Source organism: Alosa sapidissima, chromosome 10 (assembly GCF_018492685.1).
Source record: "Alosa sapidissima isolate fAloSap1 chromosome 10, fAloSap1.pri, whole genome shotgun sequence".
In the NCBI taxonomy this organism is placed as follows: Eukaryota; Metazoa; Chordata; class Actinopteri; order Clupeiformes; family Clupeidae; genus Alosa; species Alosa sapidissima.
The window spans coordinates 11,998,572-12,018,909 of NC_055966.1; the positions used below are offsets into that span (position 1 = coordinate 11,998,572).

A 20,338-nucleotide genomic window follows, 5' to 3' on the forward strand; every position below is an offset into this window, starting at 1 on the left:
TTTAAATTCAAGTTGAATTTATTTAGCATGGTATTCAACACAGATCAAGATACACAATTTGTCCTCAATCTATAGCGATAAAAGTTATACAGTGTGTCAAACTTAAGTGTGAATTTAACTAAAAAAAAATAAAGAAAAAAATATAAGAAAAGGAGAATATTGCGGGAAAGACTACACTTACAGTTTGTCCTTTCATGTAGGATAGAGTGAAGTTAACTGTAGTTTTAGTAGTCCTATAGCCTACATAATAGGCGACATATAATGTTAACCACATTTTAATTCTTACACTGGAAACTGAAAGACAGACTTAAGTTCAGTTCAACCCACTCGTTTTCGAAATGTTCAATTTGAACAGATCCGTCTCTTTCGCACTATATATATTCTAGTTGTGGACAAATAACACAGAAAAAACACAAGTAGTTTATTATTCAGTTACATTTGTAATTTACCGCATGTCACGTATTAGCCTATTACATAAACTAATGATCATTTAGAGTCTATGTTTAATCTGAGAATGATTATTGGATGGAAATGAGTATTTAAGAGGTTTTTTTTCCTGAAGATTTCCCACGCATCTGATCATGTATAATAATATAGTAGTTTAAGCATTACCATCTGCGTTCAAGTTACTTCTCCTCAATATAAATCAATTAAATTGTTATCGGTTCCATAGTTCCTTGCACATAAACTCCCCTGTCATGTCAAATCAAAGGCTACTTTAAGGAATGGCGACTGGGCCCACCCTGCCAGTTATGCAAAACTAATCTGTCTAAATTGTAGAACTTTTCCTCTAAACTCAGGAACTCCTCCCCTCGCGCGGTCTCTTTGGTTTGCAGTGACCCACAATGTCGAGATAAAAATATGTCACGATTAGGATTAGATATTAAAATGATTCAACATTAAAATGGTAAACTGTCTGAGGTAATACATCATCCCCGGAAAAATGCAAACCACGGCTAAGGGATGCACGTGATCCGGACTGGGTTTGAACTGTGAACGTGCACGCTCGGGAACGCGCTGCAGCTCTTTCTATCTACTGCCATCCAAAGGTGGCATGTGCAATAGCAGTTCTTTTAACAAAACACGAGGCTATGCAAAATCACCTCCCTTCATGAAAAAAAATCACTGAATAGGCTACAAGGAAACAGCTTATTTGTTTTTCTTTGGTTTTAAACAATACTGTTAGCTGCAAATAATTTCTTCGGTTAGCCGAACATATTGGCTTCCATGCAGGATGCATGTCTACTGTCATCACTGCTTATTAAATGCACAGATGTTTGCTTTACTGAGGTCTCCTCCTACAAGATAAGACGGGATGTGAGATATGCTTATCATAATATGGACTGTAGCCTATAGGCTACTTAGCCAATATTTCAATGTGATATATCAATATTTTTGTTCCTGGGATTAATAATTCTTATTGGCAATGTTCCTTCACCGCCTAAGACACGACCAAGGGCTTTGTTAGACATATAATTGCAATTGATTGTATTATTTTATAGTGGAAAGTAGCGAGTTGCCGCTATCATTATTGAGAAATAATGGCAGTTCTGCGGAGAAACAAAACCACGTCTGTCTTCTAATGACTGCCATCCGCGCAGAGGTGATGACGCAGCGCCACAGGCCCGTGCGAGGCTTTTTTATTTTCCGTCAGGATCTTATTCTTCTTATTCCACCCTCTGCTTCAAAACGCGCTGATTTAAGCCCCTCGGCGGAGAAAGTAAGAAACAAACGTCGACTGCTCCAAAATGTTTACATTTGGCTCGGCTTGGGCGAGGGCGAAGCAAGCTCATGGTCTCAGTCTTTGCATTTGCAGGGACCGTAAAGACAGGGCCACTCAGTAAAACCACAGTGCAGAGTACAAAACAGTTAGAGTCGACACATATTTAACATTTTGTTCTTTCGATTTCCTGTGTGCCAAATAGTGACTTTCATAAGAACGAAATTAACGAACAGCTTGGCCAGTGTGTGGTGATCTGCTGGTGTGGTGTCGGTTCTAAGGTGTCCTAGCGAGCCGTCTCTGGCTGCCTCACCTGTGGGGGGAAAAAAACTCATGATAGCATTTCCCAAACTGAACAAGCAAGTGCAAGGCAAAGTTGGGGTGAAAGTTCACTTAGCGCGCATGTTGACAGGCTGTTCCACCCCGTCCCCATGCAAGTGCTCACACCAGCCTCTCAAAATGGTGATGGAACTTAACGCAACTGACTGTTAAAATCTCATGTAATTAGTCTGTTAAAGTGCTTTATTCACACCACAACTATGTATGGAACTCAGCGCAAACTGCTGATCCTTCCCTTTCTGTTCTGTCAAGGACACAAACAAACAAACACACACACACACACACACACACACACACACACACACACACACAAAGCTAATACATATGCACAAGGGAAATGTTTACTAAAATAACGATTCTAATAAACACATATAGGCCTAAACCTTTTCAAATACAAACATTTTCATTTGGAGAGTTATACGTAGTCTATATAAAAAGTTAAGTCATGGGTTGTCGATAAGAAATTAGGCAAAATATATCTTCAAGGTGCGTTCACTTGTTTTTTAATTGATCTTCACGTCTTTCCTGGCAAACATCGTTTTCCCCCGCTTCTAGACTCATGATTTCTCTCCATGTTGATGTAGAATGTCGCTGTATTTTGAACACGGAGTTAGTCTTTTTGAGAGCGAAATGGAGATCTCCACTCCGCGTTTTCGCCGGTAAAACACCCTTAAATGATTATAATCATGCAGAATATTTTAATGCCAAAATTGAATAAAATGTAATCACTTATATTATATAACAGTATGTTATTTTCTTATTTTCATATGGAGATTTAGTTGTAAAAATATTATGTTTGTTTATAGTTTTCAAAACGTTCATTATTTTATTTTCTTAAATAAAGGCTCATGCCGTTAGGTCTTTGTCAAACGAGCTGCATCATATTTTATAATTTAATTTGTACTAACTGACCCATATGAGTGGTTACTACACGTTAAGATATTTGGTGGAAAGCGTTGCAGGCCGACTGCCCCAAGGCCATGGTCTCAGACCAAGGCGACCTCCGTTGTGTTGTGTTGGCCTACACCGAACAGACTGACTGTTTGGTCGTTTACATGAACACTTTTATAATTGAATAAATCACACCTGAAACACCAGGAAACTTTCCACTTCCCAAGTAATTAGAATTAACAAGTGGCGACGAAACGGCACGGCCGAGTAACTCCTAAAAAGGCGGAATGAGCTTGTAGCCGTGAACGTGACGGCTGGCTCTCACAGGAAAAAACACGTTTATACTTAATTACTGAAATGAACAAGTATACAGGGCTGATGCCGAACAAAACTATTTAGTTAGACTTCTTCCGGAGCCCTTTTTTTCTGTGGCCATCCCCCGCGTGGTGCGCGTGACCTAACCCTCCCCGAACTTGAAGTCTGGCTCGAGGAGCCGTCTGTGTGAGGGCGATAAGACGTAAAATAATTTCTACATAGGCTATGTTAGAAAGTCAACTGGCATGTATAATAGTATTTATCATTTAACAGTAGGCCTAGCCTAACTACAGCGGAGCGAGGATAAAGGTAGACCTTTATTTAAACACATAAATATCTATTTTATATACCCGAACCAATCGTATAATCAACAGCTATAACTTGCATAGTGCCACGGTGGTTTAGGATTACTGTGGGTCTTACCTGATCTTGCGCTGTGAGTTCTATCTGTACCCGTTTAATTTGAGGTTACTCGTGGCTCGAGGTCTCATTGAAGTTCACGAATTCCAAGTAGGTGGCGTCTCAAGAGCGCGCCTCCGCACTCCCCACATGTCGGCCTCGACAATAGCTGCAGCCGGCCACCGATAGCCCCATAAAAGCCCATATCTGTCCGGGGTTGTGCTGCGTCTCCGTCACCCCCCGCGCCCAGTGCAAACTTTAGAGCTTTAACAACATTTAGTCTACTACTGCTCCTCTGTTGCTCTAGAGACAAAGGCAGTCAGAGTTGTTTTTTGTCTCGTTTTTATTTAGGCCATTTGACTATTCCCCCAACCCACTTATCAGAAAACGTGTTTGGTGATTTCCACATGTGTACATGACTGACATACTCTAGCTAATCATATCAACCAAACAAAACTATTTGTTATTAATTCTTCACATCTAACTTTAATTTATTATCAGTGTCATTATATTGGTGTCAGGATTTGGCCCAAAAGACGCCTATTCATTTTTCTCTCTTGCTTTGGGTTGTCGTTAAAGATGATATTCTTAATGAAACTAAAGGAAGGGATCGTGGCCTGAAATTAATCGTAAATGAAGACAGAGTCGCACTGCGTCAGTTGAGTCATTTGGAAGGCTGAGGTGCAGCATGTTACTGTAATGCTTCGGGCCGCATCCCGACCGAGATGTAGGTTACAGAATATTCACCAAAGTTCCCCTGAAGGCTCGGAAACAGAAAAAAACAAGCTACTCCAAAGGAAAAGGGCCCAGAACCTAAACAAAATGAACAGCCAGTGAGAACATCCCAATTAAAGGACACCAGATATATAGATAGATAGATAGACAGATATATATATATATATATATAGATATAGATAGATAGATAGCTAAAATTATTTTAAAATCTACACACACCATGAATTATTTAGACAAGGTGCAACTATTAGACTGGAAGGACGCAGCGTAAAATATAAAATGAGAGTTCAACGACACCGCCGGCGGTGGCGATGAACATGGTGGCTATGAGCGACATGGAGGTATAGCGGATCGTTTCGGGGACGCCGAGAATGCGCCTCTGGTGAGACGAAGGGTTATTTTCTGCCTAGACAACAGCTGAAAATCACAAGACGCTGAAACGTACACAGGCCCGTGTCCCAGAGAGGTTGCCCAAGGGCCCGAGCACCATGGGCCCGGTCGTCTCACTCAGGGGACACCACGCTGCTACTCCTCTGTCAAAAACGACAGAAACTGCACACACTCATAACTTACACACTCGTGCATCATTTAGATTCCCAAGGCCTCGCACCTCGGACGCGAGAGTAAATGCAGCGTTTGCTGGATATGCTGAAAGCGCTTCGCACCGTTCTGCATGGTGATGACTGTCTTATCGCTTATATCTATCATAATAACTACCCAATGGGACATAAATATATCATCAACACGTCACTCATGCAGATGCTGTTCAATTCACACACACACACACACACACAAACACACACACACACATGGCTCCCTCCACTTGAACAGAGGAATATGTCATTTTCTGCCCGTGGTCACGTGACCGCTCGCCCTGTGAGATGGATGGAGATGGATCTCCACGTCAGCTCGCGTCTGAAAATTTCAGCTGCGCGAATATGCTTCAAAGGCACAGCAGCAACAGCAGCAGCAGCCGCGCCGGAGCGCGTGTGTAGAGCCCGGCCAAGCCCCGAGCCATGATGGATTTTGACGAGCGGGTGCCCGTTGGGTCGAACATGTATCTACCCAGCTGCACGTACTACGTGTCCGGGACGGACTTCTCGAGCCTCCCGCCGTTCCTGCCCCAGACCCCGTCGTCCTGCCCCATGACATACTCGTACTCGTCCCCCAGTCTCCCGCAGGTCCAGTCCGTAAGGGAGGTCTCCTTCAGGGAATATGGCATTGACACAGCCAGCAAATGGCACCACCGGGGAAATCTGTCCCACTGTTGCAGCGCGGACGACGTGGTGCACCGGGACTGTCTATCGAGCCCCGGGACGCTGGGGGAAATGTTTGCAAAAAACAACTCGGTTGTCTATCATTCCGCGCCCAGCCACACGTCCAATCTATACGGCGGCGTGGGCAGGAACGGAGTCCTACCGCAGGCGTTTGACCAGTTCTTCGAGACCGCATACGGCAGCACAGAGAGTGTGTCAACGGAGCAGCCGGTGGACAGGACCGCCAGCAAACCACCGCCTGCACCGGAGTCCGGCTCGGACACGTGCCGGGAAACGGGGGAGAAAGAGCGGCGCGAGGAGAACAGCAGCCCTGAATCCTCTTCCGGCAACAATGAGGAGAAATACAGCGGCGGCAGTACGTATACCCGCACGGCCCAGCTCTGCGAAAGTTTGCAATCTTCTGCGCCGCTGTTAAAGGTTTTATATGCTGTTTTATAAGCGCATAAGGTTTATGGAGGGCCCGTAGATCTAGCCCAACAAAACTTTGTTATAAACGCAAGATCACGTGCTTGAGATTGAAATTGGCCGTGAAACACAGTCTGTTTCCCCTTTTAAAGTTTAAGTCTACTTTAGAAAAGATTTGAACTGTTTCATAGACGTTTATTTTGGACCTTGGGTAATTAATAGACAAATAATATTACACCAAAATGAGTTAGTGGAGCGTTTAATAAGCATTACTGTGCTCTTTAATTATTAGGCTGCTACAATAGTCGCAGTATAGGTGTATAATTATACAAGTCAGTGTGTTGCCTCTGTGTACACTATACGGATCTGTAGAGGTTATATTTCCTGTCCTTTGCGTGTTCTGTATAAAGCTGGCGGTAACTCGCCGAATTCATTCTGATTTACATCCAAGGCCATCGGTCTTCCTTCGGCCTGCCAGTTCCCTCGCGCTGGTCTAGTTCTGTTCTGTCGGATTACACCGGCCTCTGAGACCGAGGAACGTCGTGTGCGATTTCACAGCAATATCACTAGAATATGCAGCAACAATGTAAAGCAGTCCGCTCAATACAACACGGAGAAAACTAATGTGCATTTGCATGAAGAGAGGTAGCAGTACCTGTGTGTGTGTGTGTGTATGTGTGTATTTGTGTGTTTAGAGAGAGGTCCAGATTGTTAGTGTTTGTAGATGTGTTTCTGGATAGCTGATTGCAGGTATGTTTTTTTTTTTTTTGTGTGTGTGTGTGTGTGTGTGTCTCAGGTGGCCAGAGGACACGGAAAAAGAGATGTCCATACACAAAGTACCAGATCCGGGAGCTGGAGAGAGAGTTCTTCTTCAGCGTGTACATAAACAAGGAGAAGCGCCTTCAGCTCTCCCGGATGCTGAACCTCACCGACAGGCAGGTCAAGATTTGGTTTCAAAACCGGCGGATGAAGGAGAAGAAGCTGAACCGGGACCGGCTGCAGTACTACAGCGCGAACCCACTGCTGTGAGCCACGAGCTGGGAGCGCGAGAGGCCCGCGCTGGGACAGCACAGACGCGATGGTTAATTTCAAGTTCGCGGCTGTGGGCGACATTCCGCCCTTCGGACTCCAAACTGCAACTGGAATCAGGATTTCTCTTAGTTGTGATGCCCCTTCGTGCTCTGAACTAAAGAAAAAAAAACATTATTTGCAATGTGTCGTGTTCCACGGCAGGGCGCCCCCCCCCCCCCCCCCCACTTGCGGGTCATTGTGTGATTATTATGGCCATGATAATTACAATGGATATTATTATTATTATTATTATTATTATTATTATTATACATAATTACAGTGTATGTCCATTTGCGCTCATGGGTACATTTGTAGCAATAATATCTACTAATGTCTAACGGTGTGGCCCAATGCACTGTATGGCTCTGTATGTATCTTAAACATGTCAAGCACCCAACGGGAGGTTCGTTGTCAGGGAATTGGGGACTTTTTAATCTATCAATATTGTACTTCCTTTTCAACGATTATTTTGTTTGTACTTTTGCGCACGCACAATTAGAAAATATTATGAAAGTTACTCAGTAGACTTTATATTTATTATCTGTCTATCTGTCTATCTATCCATCTATTCCATGTTATTCTTAATTTTTCGCCTCGGTCGTGTAATGTCGCGTCTACATCTTGTGTTAGGTTGAAGTCACGTCTTTAAAAAGAGTTTCAGGTGTTCGCGCTGTTTTTAATTAAAAGGCCTGGAGTGTGAAAGTCAAACTTGGCGGATATTTGAAAAGTGCAGAACCCCGCCATCTTGTCCTCTTCAGAAAGAAAGAAAAAGAGAAAGAGATATACCCAGGTTATGGGTTTTAGACAAATTGGCCTGTTGCGGATTTGAGTGTGTCTGTATCAGTTAGACACATTCATATAATTACAATAAATCCTGGTGTCATTGCAGCAGATTTCCTGCCTGCGTCTAATGGTGTGGGCTATTAGCAGGCTTGGTATCAAATGTTTGATGTATATTGCTATACGCAGCTTCTAGGAACATAAATTGAATCACGGATCAAATATCTGTCACGATCGGGGGTGTCGATTACGGAACTCCTTCCTAAACGCGAGACCATGGATGTCTCAATGAATCAAAAAATACTATTAACCCAAGCGGCAACCACCAGGTCATTTTAATGTTGGCGAGCACTAACACTACACAAACGAGACTCTCCCCTTTATTTGTTAATATTTAAATGAACAATGTAGGTTGTCTTGCCACAAGTAAAATTGAGTCTATAGTGTACCAATGCTGGGGACTAGTTTCTTTCCAATAGTAGGCCTAGTGTATAAATTGTGTCCTGCTTGTTTGTTTCGTCTGTAGATATACTTTCGTCACATTGTCTTTGGTAGGAGAAATATAAACAATGGCAATAGAAAGAGAGAACCGGGAGAGATATACACAAAGGCGATAGAGGGAATTAGGGAAGCATTACACACAGAATGTGTAGGATTATTAGAAACTGTAAACAGTATGAATTAGGGAAGCACTACACACAGAATGTGCAGGACTGTTAGAAACTGTAAACAGTATGAATTAGGGAATTAGGGAAGCACTAGGCCTACACACAGAATGTGCAGGACTATTAGAAACTGTAAACAGTATGAATTAGGGAAGCACTACACACAGAATGTGTATGACTATTAGAAACTGCAAACAGTATGAAGGACGAAACAGAAATAACGGTGGAAAAAATATAGTGTTTAATACCTTCTACTGAACAATGGGCTAAACACTGCATTCTCATTGTGTACATTAAAACACACAGTGTGAAATTAAATTTAACATGGACTTAAACAGTGCTTAGATGCCATTGAGGCCCAATCTATAAAGTGTTAATGTTAGCTATCCTACTGCACAAGTGGTAAAGAAAAACATGGAAATATTATACAAAATGGTGTTATTATTCGAGCTGTCACTATTTAGTGCACTTCAATGTCTTATTAACCACAAATGATTAATTATAGATTATTTACACTGTGAAAAATCAAATGCATATCACATGACTAACAGCGGAACTCATGTGGGCACCTGAAGATGCTGTGCTCACTAAGTCTGGATCAAAAGAAGTCACTGTGATTTTAATATTCCATTCTTACTATGAGCCTTCACACTATAATTATATTTCCATGAGCATTTTGTCTGGTTTCTGGTTTACTTTTGTTTGGTTGCACAAAACCTGCATATTGCACCTTTAGATGGAAAAAGTTGGGGGTTGTGTACGAAATTCTACGAATATTCTGGAATATGCTTAATGGCATCCGCGAGAGCAATAAGACAGCCTAATGGCACACAGTTGTCTAATAACAGCTCACACTTTGGACAACCGGAGCTGCGCTCGGCCGCTCTGCCTCGCGCATCCTTTGAGGCTCTCTGGAATTTCGACCTAATTACGGCACATCCCCCCTCGGTTGCTTTAGCAACTTGGCCATAAAAGGCGGTCCAGACTGGAGCATTTGTACAATTGGAGTGCAGCGCAATAAACTGTCTGAGACCAAGGTTATTAACTGTGACTAAGGGGCAACAAACAGCGGCTAAAACCATTGAAAGCTGGTGTTCACGGGCTTTTCCGGGATCATTTGTCTCTGCGTCCCACCACGGCACCACGCTGGAGTCCCTGGCTCAACTCGCTTCACTAAGCCGAGGGTGAGCCGCTAGGGGGCGCTGCCCAGATCAATGTCATGGCCGATCATTTGAACACAGCAGTACGGACGCTGAGGAGAACGCTAGCGTGAGAGACTTTCTCGAGCTCAGGTAAATCCACATGCTGTGCGCGCTGTATTTGATAAGAGAATGCTTATGATAGTGTGTCACAGAGAAATGCTTCTGTCTAGGTCTGTCTAGTTTAACACAACAGGAAGTGGGACTAATTAAAAGAGGGTTGAGGTGAACCCTACTTACTAAAATTGCCTACCATGCGCAAATGGTCAACATAAAGGGTAAATGTAGTTTTGTTACGGAAACAACACTATAACAACACGAAGTTCGCGGCAGTGGTCAGAGACTATCGCTATATATTGCCCTTCTTGTGTGTGGCCCAAGAGCAGAATATTTTTAATTGAGAGCGCAGTGAAGAAGACACACGGCCTACGGCTCAGAAACGCCTAAACTGTAACGGTGCTGCGAGATTTTACTCAAACTAAACTAGACTTGGATGTCGCTTGTCACAACCCTTTCACTTTGACCAACATCTAGTCACCGTTTTGCTCTTTTAGTGTGGTTAATACATTCAGGTAACTTCATGTTGTTGGATTATCTGATTTAAGCTTTCTCCGTCTCTATAAATATTGTGTCTTACTTGGAGAAGTATTAAAGGATAAAACGGAAACGGGCCCGCGAGGCACATACGAGCCAAAACCGACTTGTGGGGAAAAGGAGACACTGGATTTCCAAGGCCGCGCTGTGCTTTCGAGCAAACGAACCTCCGCAGGATATCATAAAATGCCACATTATTTGACACGAGAGAGGGGGCATATAACCGGTACTCGATAAAAGGCAGGTTAAGCACACGAGCGCCCGTATAACGGCACATATTTTACGTCGTGAGTTTATTTGTTGGACCGCTGTTACATGATCCTAATGTTGAGTTTAACCCAAGATGGATTGTTCTCCACATGCAAACTATTTTGAATTAGGGATTTGTAGCGAGGCCATTTGAAAACAAACATTCAGAAACTGGGTTGTATTTTTTCTTGACTTTCAAAAAGCATGATGTTATTCAAAATTAGGAATTAAAATGTCTCGGTGAACTCTGGAACCCGTGTAAAAATCAAACGTGAACGTGAGGAGGCCATGACCAAATACTTTAAATGGAGAATATGGTCTATCTAAAATGTATTTGATTGTGTTTCATTTTCTTAAGGAGAAGAGCCACCACATTGACAGAAAATTGAAACCGCAGTTAGTATTCATTTAACTGGTGATTGAAGAGATTTAATATCCCAAATACTGTAAAATCCCGGCCTGCACCTCAGACGCTATTTCATCTCAACGGCGTATTCATGGCAACCATCCACACCCAGCATTTTCAGTATCTTTAAAACATGGGGGAAGATTGAACACATGCCCTTGAATTGTATTTGAGAGCTCAAATATATTATATTAACCAAGTAGGTTATTGTTTACCTCACAGCGAAGCAATTAGACTACTGCCCTGAATCACATTTTGTCGATATAAATTCTCTACGTTGGGCGCACCATAGCTTTCATTACTGGCACATATTTGGGGATTTAAGAATTCTGCTGAATTTGTTGTATGATATTGAAACACAAACGCATGTCCAGCATTTGTGCCCCTTGATGTGTGTTTGGGAGAATACGTCCGAGAGCCCGTGTGTGTCCAGAGTTAGTGTTTATGACAACGATCATCATAAAAAGAAATGCGCTCAGTGTCACATTCCGCGTATACAAGCCCATAATTTCGGACTTAACAGATAGGATGTAATACACATTTGACTCTTTTTTTTAAGCCCCACGTCCAGAAAAGGACACCGCACTTTGTCCCTACGTACAGGCGATGGGAGGAGTCTCTCCCCTTGTTGCGATTTAATTGGCTGTTAGCTAGCGCCGAGTTGTATGGTTATCGGTAATTATATTCAGCATGTTTTGTACAAGAAATGTCAGCCAGACAGGGATCCTTCCTCCGTCAAAATATACCACAAAGATGTCATGCTCGGATAACCCGGCTGGAAATTCGTTTCTGGTGGACTCCCTAATCAACGGACGGATCGAGGGCAGCGGCTCGTGCTACCCGAGCGCTGGCTTATATTTGCCCCCTGGTTCCGAGTATTCCTACGGACTACCTAACTGTGGCTATTTCCCTGGATTTAAACGCAGCGAGGGTCAGTCTCAGACTGTGGTCCCATCATCGAGCCCTTATCCGCAGGGCATGGACGCATGGCTGGGGGCGTCTCGGTCGTGTCGCGTGGAACAGACCATCAGCCAACCTGCCCGCACCTTCTCCCCGAGTATTAAGGAAGAGAGCTCGTACTGTTTGTACGAACCGGAGAAGTGTCCCAAAGACTCACTGACCGAGGAGGTGTACTCGCGCGGAACGCCAGACTCGTGTCCAGTGAACAGCAGCGGCACCGTTCCCGTACCCGGTTACTTCCGCTTGTCTCAGACATACACGACCTCAAAATGTTTCTCTGAGCTTCAGTCCAATTCCCCTCACTTTCCTCCACCACGCGCAGCCTGCTTCGACACCTCACCGTCGGCCTCGCCTGCACCAGAGACAGTCAGGCGAGAGAGCGACGCACCCCCTACATGCGCACCTTGCACACCAGCGCGAGACAAGGAGACGCAGGACTATTCCGCCGGTGCCTCGTCGTCGCCCGAGCCCGCGGACAGCCTCGCAAACAGCTCTGCAAAGCCGAAGAAAGGTAACATTGTGTTTTTCTCGACATTTTGTGTTGATTGTAGTGGATCGATTTTTAAGGCGTGACCACAAAGTGGTAGCGCTGTGTAGCAATGCATACTATCTGAGATGGGAAACGGAAACGCTGTGTTTAGTGATTTTAACGGTGCTCGTATAGGCTACTCACGTCACTCCGGTACGCGCGCCCGATCAGAGGCAGGCTTTGATAGTTTGACAGCGTTAGAATGAGCGGCAATTCCCTTTACTGTTTTTATTATTACATGACGAGGTGTTGCGCGTCCAATCCAAAGCACGTGCATTGCACACGAATGTGGCCTTTCCGGTATCTTTGTGATTCTGCGAGATGCTCACCATTCACCTTCTTTATCACGGCATAGCCCATCACACACACAGGAATACTGACCGACAACATTAAATGCAAGCCGATCAGTCTCTTAATTGCGATTAAATGGAAGCCGAGTAGTCCAATCGGCACTATTTCAGCTGCAGACAGTGAGGTGGCAATAAAACTACAACTTCCGTTCAACTACTGGACCGTGATGTCAGTATGTCCGCATAAACTCAGCACTACTCAGCGCGAGGGGAAAATGTTTTTTAGAAAATAAACATGAGTTTGTGTCAGTATGTGTGCAACACAGAGGTGGACACAGATCGGTAGACTGTGTGTGTGTGTGTGACAGCAGTCATTCCACGCAGAGACAGTGTAGAGTAAGAGGCTATCGCCATTCTTCATGACACCGGTTGCCCTCTCTCCTCTTTCAGGAAGGACAAGCAAACCTCGGATCTTAACCCTACTGCTTCGTAAAATAATTATATAACATATTTGCATGACTTATTTACAGGTCATGTAAATCTATGCTATATACTACATATATCCATACCTGCACATAATGTCAAAGAATGGAAACGAAATAATGCGTGCCAAATTTGACTTTGAGCTCTAAAATTTGACTTTGAACTGTAAATTGGTGACAAATTGCCATGATTATCTTATGGTGTACTTGTTTACCAAATTGCCATGGCTCTATTATGTCTTACTTGCTTATCAAATTGCCATGGCTCTATTATTGTTAGGCCTAGTGAATGCACCTGATTGAAATTGGCTTGTGGATTAACCATTTAAATCACAAACATTAACCCACTAAAACAACAATAAGAAGAATACGAATAATAATAGTATTAATAATAAGATTATTATTTTATTATTATTATTATTATTATTATTATTGATCTTATTTTTATTGTTGTTATGTTTTGTTATTATAGAGTTGTATTATTACAAACAATAATAGTGACCATAAACGTTCATAATAATAATAATAATAATAATAATAATAATAATAATAATAATACATTTATTCACTTAGAGACTAGAGGAGCTAGAGCAGCATAGCAGAGAAGACAGCAGACAGATTATTATTATTATTATTATTATTATTATTATTATTATTATTATTACTTAACTTGCAACTAAAATGACATTGAATTGAGTAAGTAAATAAAATGTACTTTTTGACAAAAAAAAAACAAACAGGAAGACCTTGCATTTTTAGTATTAAGTGTTACTTGTGCAAATGCGTGTGCATTTATGTGTGTGTGTGTGTGTGTGTGTGTGTGTGTGTGTGTGTGTGTGAGAGAGAGAGAGAGAGAGAGAGAGAGAAAGAGAGAGAGGGGGGGGAGAGAAATATTCACCCTAGTGCTATCTTCCTGACCCTCTCCATAGGTGAGTCGCGGAGTGATGGCACGGCCAGCTGGCTAACGGCGAAGAGCGGCCGGAAAAAGCGCTGCCCGTACACCAAGCACCAGACGCTCGAGCTGGAGAAGGAGTTCCTGTTTAACATGTACCTGACCCGCGAGCGGCGCCTGGAGATCAGCCGCAGCGTGCACCTCACAGACAGACAGGTGAAAATCTGGTTCCAGAACCGCCGGATGAAGCTCAAGAAGATGAGTCGCGAGAACAGGATTCGAGAGCTTTCGGCCAATTACGGGTTTTCCTGAGTCCCTTCCTGGCCCTCCGCGCGTGCCCAGTTTTATCATGTCTAACTGTGCAGGAGAATATTGCTAATTTATTGTCGTGTACTGTTGACGTTTTTATCTGTTTATATGTCAGTATTATTCCACGTTTTTGTTGTGAATATTTGTCCTCATTATTTATAAAGTTTCCAGGAAACCTTGAGTAAGGCTATATGTCTACGGGCAGAACTGACAGCGGTGGACACGTTTTCCACTATTAGAGGGTTCGCCTGGGCTATGTGGGACGAGGTTTACTATTGTACATAGATAGCATCGGCATCTTTGCATGGTCAAGTCAAGTGGCTGTTATGACTCGCTGTTATGGACATGTTTTTCTCACTACTCTAGCTTAATTGCCTGAAACATGATTAAAGGTCGGATGAAAAGTCTGCATATTTTGCTCTGTGGGGGACTGTTCTGTTTTAAAATGGGCGCAACCCCATGATTGTTGAACCTGCAGATATTCAGTAGCGATTATCACTGGTGGGTTCGCCGTTTCGGTGGTCCCACATTATTTTAATACTGGCCCCGAGAGTATATACTGTGAACGGATGATGTGTCGAGAAAACAAATAAACTCATGAACTCATGGACACACACTCTACAGCGTCACCGACTCATTCTCGGGGTTGCATTCTGTGTCTTACTAGAGGAAAAGGGTGTTGTGTGGTTTGTTCAGGCCCTTCACTGTATGTACCGGTGGTAGTGATCTCTCTCTCTCTCTCCGGACAAGAACACACAGGGCCTGTTTCGCGTTTAAGGTGCATTTTTACACGGTAAACTAATTTACGCGCCCATAGTATTGTTGGCTTGTCTTTTCAGGAAAAAAATGTAGGAATTGTATGTTTAGTTTGGAATTGAATTAAATCTCAACTTGTTGTAATTGACAATGCATTCAATGCATTCAAGATTCAATGCAATCAGGGTTAAGATGACATTATTTATTGCACCAAAAGAAATGAGTATGTTTGAGAAGTGTCGTTTTAAAGGCTGTTGCGTGATTTAGGTAGTTTCATGTTGTTGGGCTTTTCATTTTAACTCCACAACACGAAACTGTCTTAATTGCCTCAGCGCGAGCCTGCGAAACATCCAAACCAGCGAGGATCCGAGATTTCCCGGACATTTAGGACTCCATAAACAACCCGTGTGTACATCCACCCGGTGGCTTCAGATGACACACCACGGCGACTCAACCTCAGCACTGCCCACGGGCTCTTTGCATACAGAGGTCTGTCCACTGTAGCCCAAACATGCCTCCAGTCCAGCCCATATGCTGGCCAGACCACGCACGGACAGACGCGCAGGCCTTTCTGCTGACTGCGGTCATTTTCAAAGAAAACACAGGAAGAACCGATGAGCTTGGGAATCTCTCTGAGAGTGAACAGAGCAACAAGGCCTCGGTTACGATCAATTCACAGCCGTCACGACCACACCCCCCGCGCGCCGGATGCGTCTGCCGCGCGCTCCAGAGGCACAAAGGGGCTTTATTGGCGATATTGGGTCCAGACAGAGGGTTGTAACCGACAGAGGGAAACAACCAAATAACCCCCCGATAAAAGTGGACGGTTATGGCACCCAATCAGCCTGGCCCTTCCGCGAGACAAGGTTAAAAAAGAATGGAAGCGCTCGAGGGCCCCGCAGAGCACGAAAGGCGGGGGGCAGCTCGGCCCAGCCAGCAACTATGCGCAGGCATGCAGCGCGGGCACGGACGCAGTGTTGCTTTATTCAGAAATGCTCTCCGAAATCTCAGATCTCAGCGACCTATTGACCTATTGGACTGTTATCACTTGCATGGAGCTGTTCCATCGTTTGAATGTACGTAGTGTAATGACTGCTCACCCACATTTCTATAAAACTTTATTGTCATTAAAAATATTAAATAAAACACATCTTCATAAAATGCTCATACTAATTCATCATCCTTTTGATTAATATTTAACTTCTGCTAACATTATAAAATATCTGTTAAATCATGTTAAGCATTTATTAACTAAATCATTAGCATTGCTGGGTCAAAAAAGTATGTAATGGTTTCTGGGCTATTTTAGCAGTCTGTGTAGTATAAGGCTGGAGTGGCTGTTTCAAACCTCCATAAAATACTATAGGCCTACTGTATAAACTCCAACATTGTGCTTTAATATTACATACTATAGGTCTACTGTATAACCTCCAACATTGTGCTTTAATATTAAATTGCTGGAGAGGGCATTAACATGTTGAAGAATTAAAATCGGGTCAATTTCAACTGCGAGTTTTTGGGTTAAGAATGCAGAAGATAAAGCAGTAGCGTTAAACTCTGTTCCTAATATTGTAGAAATCTGTGCTCATTGGCCTACCTTAGTTGCAAGCTACTCCCCCAAAATGTAAAAATGATCTGGTTTTATTTGGAAGTTAGTGTGCAATGTCATATTTACACAGGTTTGATATCTGCAACCGCTCACTAAAATTCATAGCAATTATTATTATTATTATTATTATTATTATTATATAAGCCGACCCCTGTACTTCACAGCTGTGTAGCCTATTTGTATAATATATCTTCTTTCTGTCTATACACGTAAACTGTAGGGAAATGCAAACATTATGGAATATTTTACGTGTAGTGTAAGAATGTTACGAATTTATGAATTGCCATTTTACACCACATGTCAATCATTCATCTACATGAGGCGGCCTAATAACAATGTATAGGCTACTCATGTCATGTCTAAACCATTTTAACAATCAAATAGCTCCCACAAGCTGTGTTTAAGATCCAGCAATCAAAGCGACGTTGACATCTGATTGCATAAACCTAACAGTATGTATAAAACGACATCCTCCGTCATAAAAGCGTATGGCTTTGCTATTAAAAGATGACTTGTAAAATGGTGGCCATTTGCAGTGGTGCACCAGGCTTCCACTGCCCCGCATTGTTCTGCCTCATTGTCACGTGACCGTGGCGTCCAATCCCGTCCCAGTCTTCATTCAACTTATTAGAGGTCCGTAGTTCACAGTGAAGTCAAGGAGTTACTTGATTTCTGCGGATTCCGCCTTTGTGTGCGTTTTACAGTGGGTGTGTACGCCCGGTTGCGGCGGATTTTAGATGCTTTGTGATGTCGACATTAGGGACACTGAGTTACTACGCTGATACGCACATTACGCACGAGACTGATGATCATTTGGCATCCAGATATTCCTCGGGAGCTGCTTTGCACCAGACGAGAGAGCTCGCGCTTCCCGAGTATGGCGACCAGGAACAGTGCCCCTTTCAGACCAAATCTGCCATTTTCGGGGCACCGTGGAGTTCAGTTGCTGATCCAGCGCTCCGCGCCTCCTCGAGCGCGTATCATCCCTACGCACACCAGCCATGCCCGACGGGGGAAGGCGACGGAATGGCTCTGCGCGCCTGGACCCTGGAACCGGTATCTGCACCGCTGTCATACTCGGGATTGGCCACGAACGTGCATCACGAGATTAAACCGGAGCCTCTGTCGGGTGGCAACGGCTGCACCACTCTGGAACCACCGACGCTGGTCGCGGACATCGACGAAGACAGTTGTATAGCAGAGCAAGAGACGCAGCGCAACACCGCGTCCGGTTTTCCCCAGAGCAACGCCGAGAAAAGTGCCACTGCAGCTGACGAGAAGCCAGATGTCGAGCCAAGTAAGTCCCACGCGCACTCGAGGGATCCAATAGTGATGTAGCAACAAATATCACTGACATTTAGGTTCCTAGAAATATAATCTGTAAGAAAAATAAAGAAATATAATTTGTAATGAAATAGAAATTATGACTGAACGGATGGGATGGATTGAGAGGAGGCCGCGGACGGTTGTTTATGAAATCCACAGGCCGAAGTAGCGGCGTCACGCTGCGCGAGGCTTAACTAGATGTGTGTAGCGACAACATAAAACAGCACAAGCCTTATTTCGCTGCAAGTATTTGCCGCATATTCGATTTTAAATGTCCATGAACCCCCAGTCAAAGAGGTTATCTAAAACTACAATTAGTCACTAATTAAACATGTAATGTATTCGTTGAGTAAAATATTACTTTAAAACAAATATCTAACCAAAATCGTTTTCGTTTCGTTTTAAACGCATTCAGTAAATATAAGTGTACAATATATTACAAGCATATCACAAGGAAAGATATTTGTATTATATTATAGAGAAAGTTATTCTATTATCGTATTACAGAGAAATGATTAAAAAATGTCGGTCTTGATTTTGGAGGGTGATTAGGAGGCCCCTGTGGGCCTATAGGCTGCTGGTTGACCTACCATTTAGGCTTACCAGACTCGAATAGGAAAAAATGAAATGGTGCATGTTAACATAATAATAATAATAATAATAATAATAATAATAATAATAATAATAATCGTTTTGCAGTTGCTGTGCCTTAATATAAAATACTGTGAGCTGAGCGCATGGCTAAAATAACTATTTCCTCCTGCTCTTGCAGATAACCCCGCGTCCAACTGGCTCCATGCGAGCTCGACCCGGAAAAAGCGCTGCCCGTACTCCAAGCACCAGACGCTCGAGCTGGAGAAGGAGTTCCTCTTTAACATGTACCTCTCCCGTGACCGCAGGTACGAGGTGGCGCGGGTGCTCAACCTCACTGAGAGGCAGGTGAAAATCTGGTTCCAAAACCGTCGAATGAAGATGAAGAAGTGTAATAAAGAACGACCTAAACACCACTGAGCCAATGGAGAGCAGATGGACAGACAGACAGACAGACAGAGTGAGAGAGACAGAGAGAGCGAGAGCCGTTTGGGACTGTGGACAGCTTAGCTCTTACCGAAATGTCGAGTTCTCCCGCACCGTGAAATGTACGGTGGTGTTCACTAAGGTCCTATAGGCCGGGCTAACGTTTCCTGGGCCACGGGGGTCATTGATTGGTGTGTTGGTGTTTTTGCGCACAGGCTTTCTGTGGATATCCGTTACGTGATCTCTGGTAGCTGCTGTTTTTATAGCGTTTAATGTTTGTCTATTCCGTTTCCCATCAGCCAATGACTTGGTTGAGTATTTCCGTTCTTGTGTTCAGGGAGTGTAGCGACATGGTCTCTATTTAATGCTGTTTACTGCATGTTCGTTTGCCCTTATTGTCTTTTCTGTGTAGTTTTGTGATTTGGTGTTATGTGTTGACTACCTATGTTTTCTAACTACCTACTTGCATCAAAAGTCTCGAAGAAATGTTGAGGACTGACTTTGTGAGTTTGAATTTACATGTTTTTGTATTGAGGCAGAACTTCAATTCTGTGAGATTTTTTAAAGCGTATAGCACTGGACACATAGAAAGTACCTCATTGAATTAATGTTATTTTGACTTAAGGCAAAGGTCAGTTATTGGAAAAAAAGAAAACGAAATAAAATGATCACTGTAAATAAAGCGACGACTTGCAATCCTCTTTTTCCAATGAACAGAAATACAGTCATTTAATTAAATGTTGCAATAATTTTGGGTACAAATGGATACATTTGGGATTAATTAAAACGTGTCTAGGAAAACAAATTAGAGGTAATTTCATGCTTTTTCGCTTCATGACTATCGATAAATGATAATAAAAAATGAATAGCCCAGCAGAATAATTAATCCAGGTCTTCCGCAATCCTCCCTCCACCCTCGTCCTGTTTTCCACTTGTGATAAAAATCTAAATCACAATCATTTCGAGTCGCAGAACCTTGCAGACGGTTTCGTTCCGAAAGATTAAATGAAAGATTCGTTTAGTTGAAACAAATGTTTTCATCGTGTAGAAGTTTGATCTTGCGGTGCCTTCGCAATGTCATTTAATTATGTGTAGTGTCGGTAGGCTTAGTTGCCAAATAGTA

The 20,338-nt window shown here is 43.1% G+C and overlaps 3 protein-coding genes and 1 long non-coding RNA gene across 6 annotated transcripts in view; 3 read left to right on the plus strand and 1 right to left on the minus strand.

Moving 5' to 3' along the window:
- LOC121720107 overlaps positions 1-20,338 on the minus strand; it is a 21,640-nt gene continuing 1,302 nt past the window's right edge. Inside the window, exons 1-2 of one of the 2 annotated variants that reach the window (XR_006034445.1) lie at positions 3,689-4,398; positions 1-2,033 (exon numbers count right to left, since the gene is read on the minus strand). This is a non-coding gene — a long non-coding RNA (uncharacterized LOC121720107). Of the gene's footprint in view, positions 2,034-3,688; positions 4,399-20,338 lie in introns of those variants that run through there. The other variant, XR_006034444.1, reaches the window with a different exon arrangement.
- On the plus strand, positions 4,739-7,320 carry hoxa11b (homeobox A11b). The gene is made up of 2 exons (XM_042105971.1): positions 4,739-6,031; positions 6,878-7,320. Exons 1-2 carry the CDS (start codon positions 5,416-5,418, stop codon positions 7,108-7,110), a joined length of 849 nt encoding a protein of 282 aa, XP_041961905.1. The 5' UTR covers positions 4,739-5,415; the 3' UTR covers positions 7,111-7,320.
- On the plus strand, positions 11,720-15,411 carry hoxa10b (homeobox A10b). Its single transcript, XM_042105969.1, has 2 exons — positions 11,720-12,516; positions 14,236-15,411. Exons 1-2 carry the CDS (start codon positions 11,736-11,738, stop codon positions 14,508-14,510), a joined length of 1,056 nt encoding a protein of 351 aa, XP_041961903.1. The 5' UTR covers positions 11,720-11,735; the 3' UTR covers positions 14,511-15,411.
- hoxa9b (homeobox A9b) overlaps positions 17,351-20,338 on the plus strand; it is a 15,651-nt gene continuing 12,663 nt past the window's right edge. Inside the window, exons 1-2 of one of the 2 annotated variants that reach the window (XM_042105973.1) lie at positions 17,360-18,169; positions 18,971-19,897. In XM_042105973.1, the coding sequence (XP_041961907.1) occupies positions 17,620-18,169; positions 18,971-19,209 (789 nt within the window). In that variant the 5' untranslated portion in view covers positions 17,360-17,619 and the 3' untranslated portion in view covers positions 19,210-19,897. Of the gene's footprint in view, positions 18,170-18,970; positions 19,898-20,338 lie in introns of those variants that run through there. The other variant, XR_006034443.1, reaches the window with a different exon arrangement.

What these genes read in the sequence shown, in the direction of transcription:
- hoxa11b (XM_042105971.1), top strand. Translation starts at nt 5,416, where the DNA reads ATGATGGATTTTGACGAGCGGGTGCCCGTTGGGTCGAACATGTATCTA. An exon ending in GGAGAAATACAGCGGCGGCA is followed by an intron (nt 6,032 to 6,877) that starts GTACGTATACCC and finishes TGTGTGTCTCAG; the next exon opens with GTGGCCAGAGGACACGGAAA.
- hoxa10b (XM_042105969.1), top strand. Translation starts at nt 11,736, where the DNA reads ATGTTTTGTACAAGAAATGTCAGCCAGACAGGGATCCTTCCTCCGTCA. An exon ending in CTCTGCAAAGCCGAAGAAAG is followed by an intron (nt 12,517 to 14,235) that starts GTAACATTGTGT and finishes CCCTCTCCATAG; the next exon opens with GTGAGTCGCGGAGTGATGGC.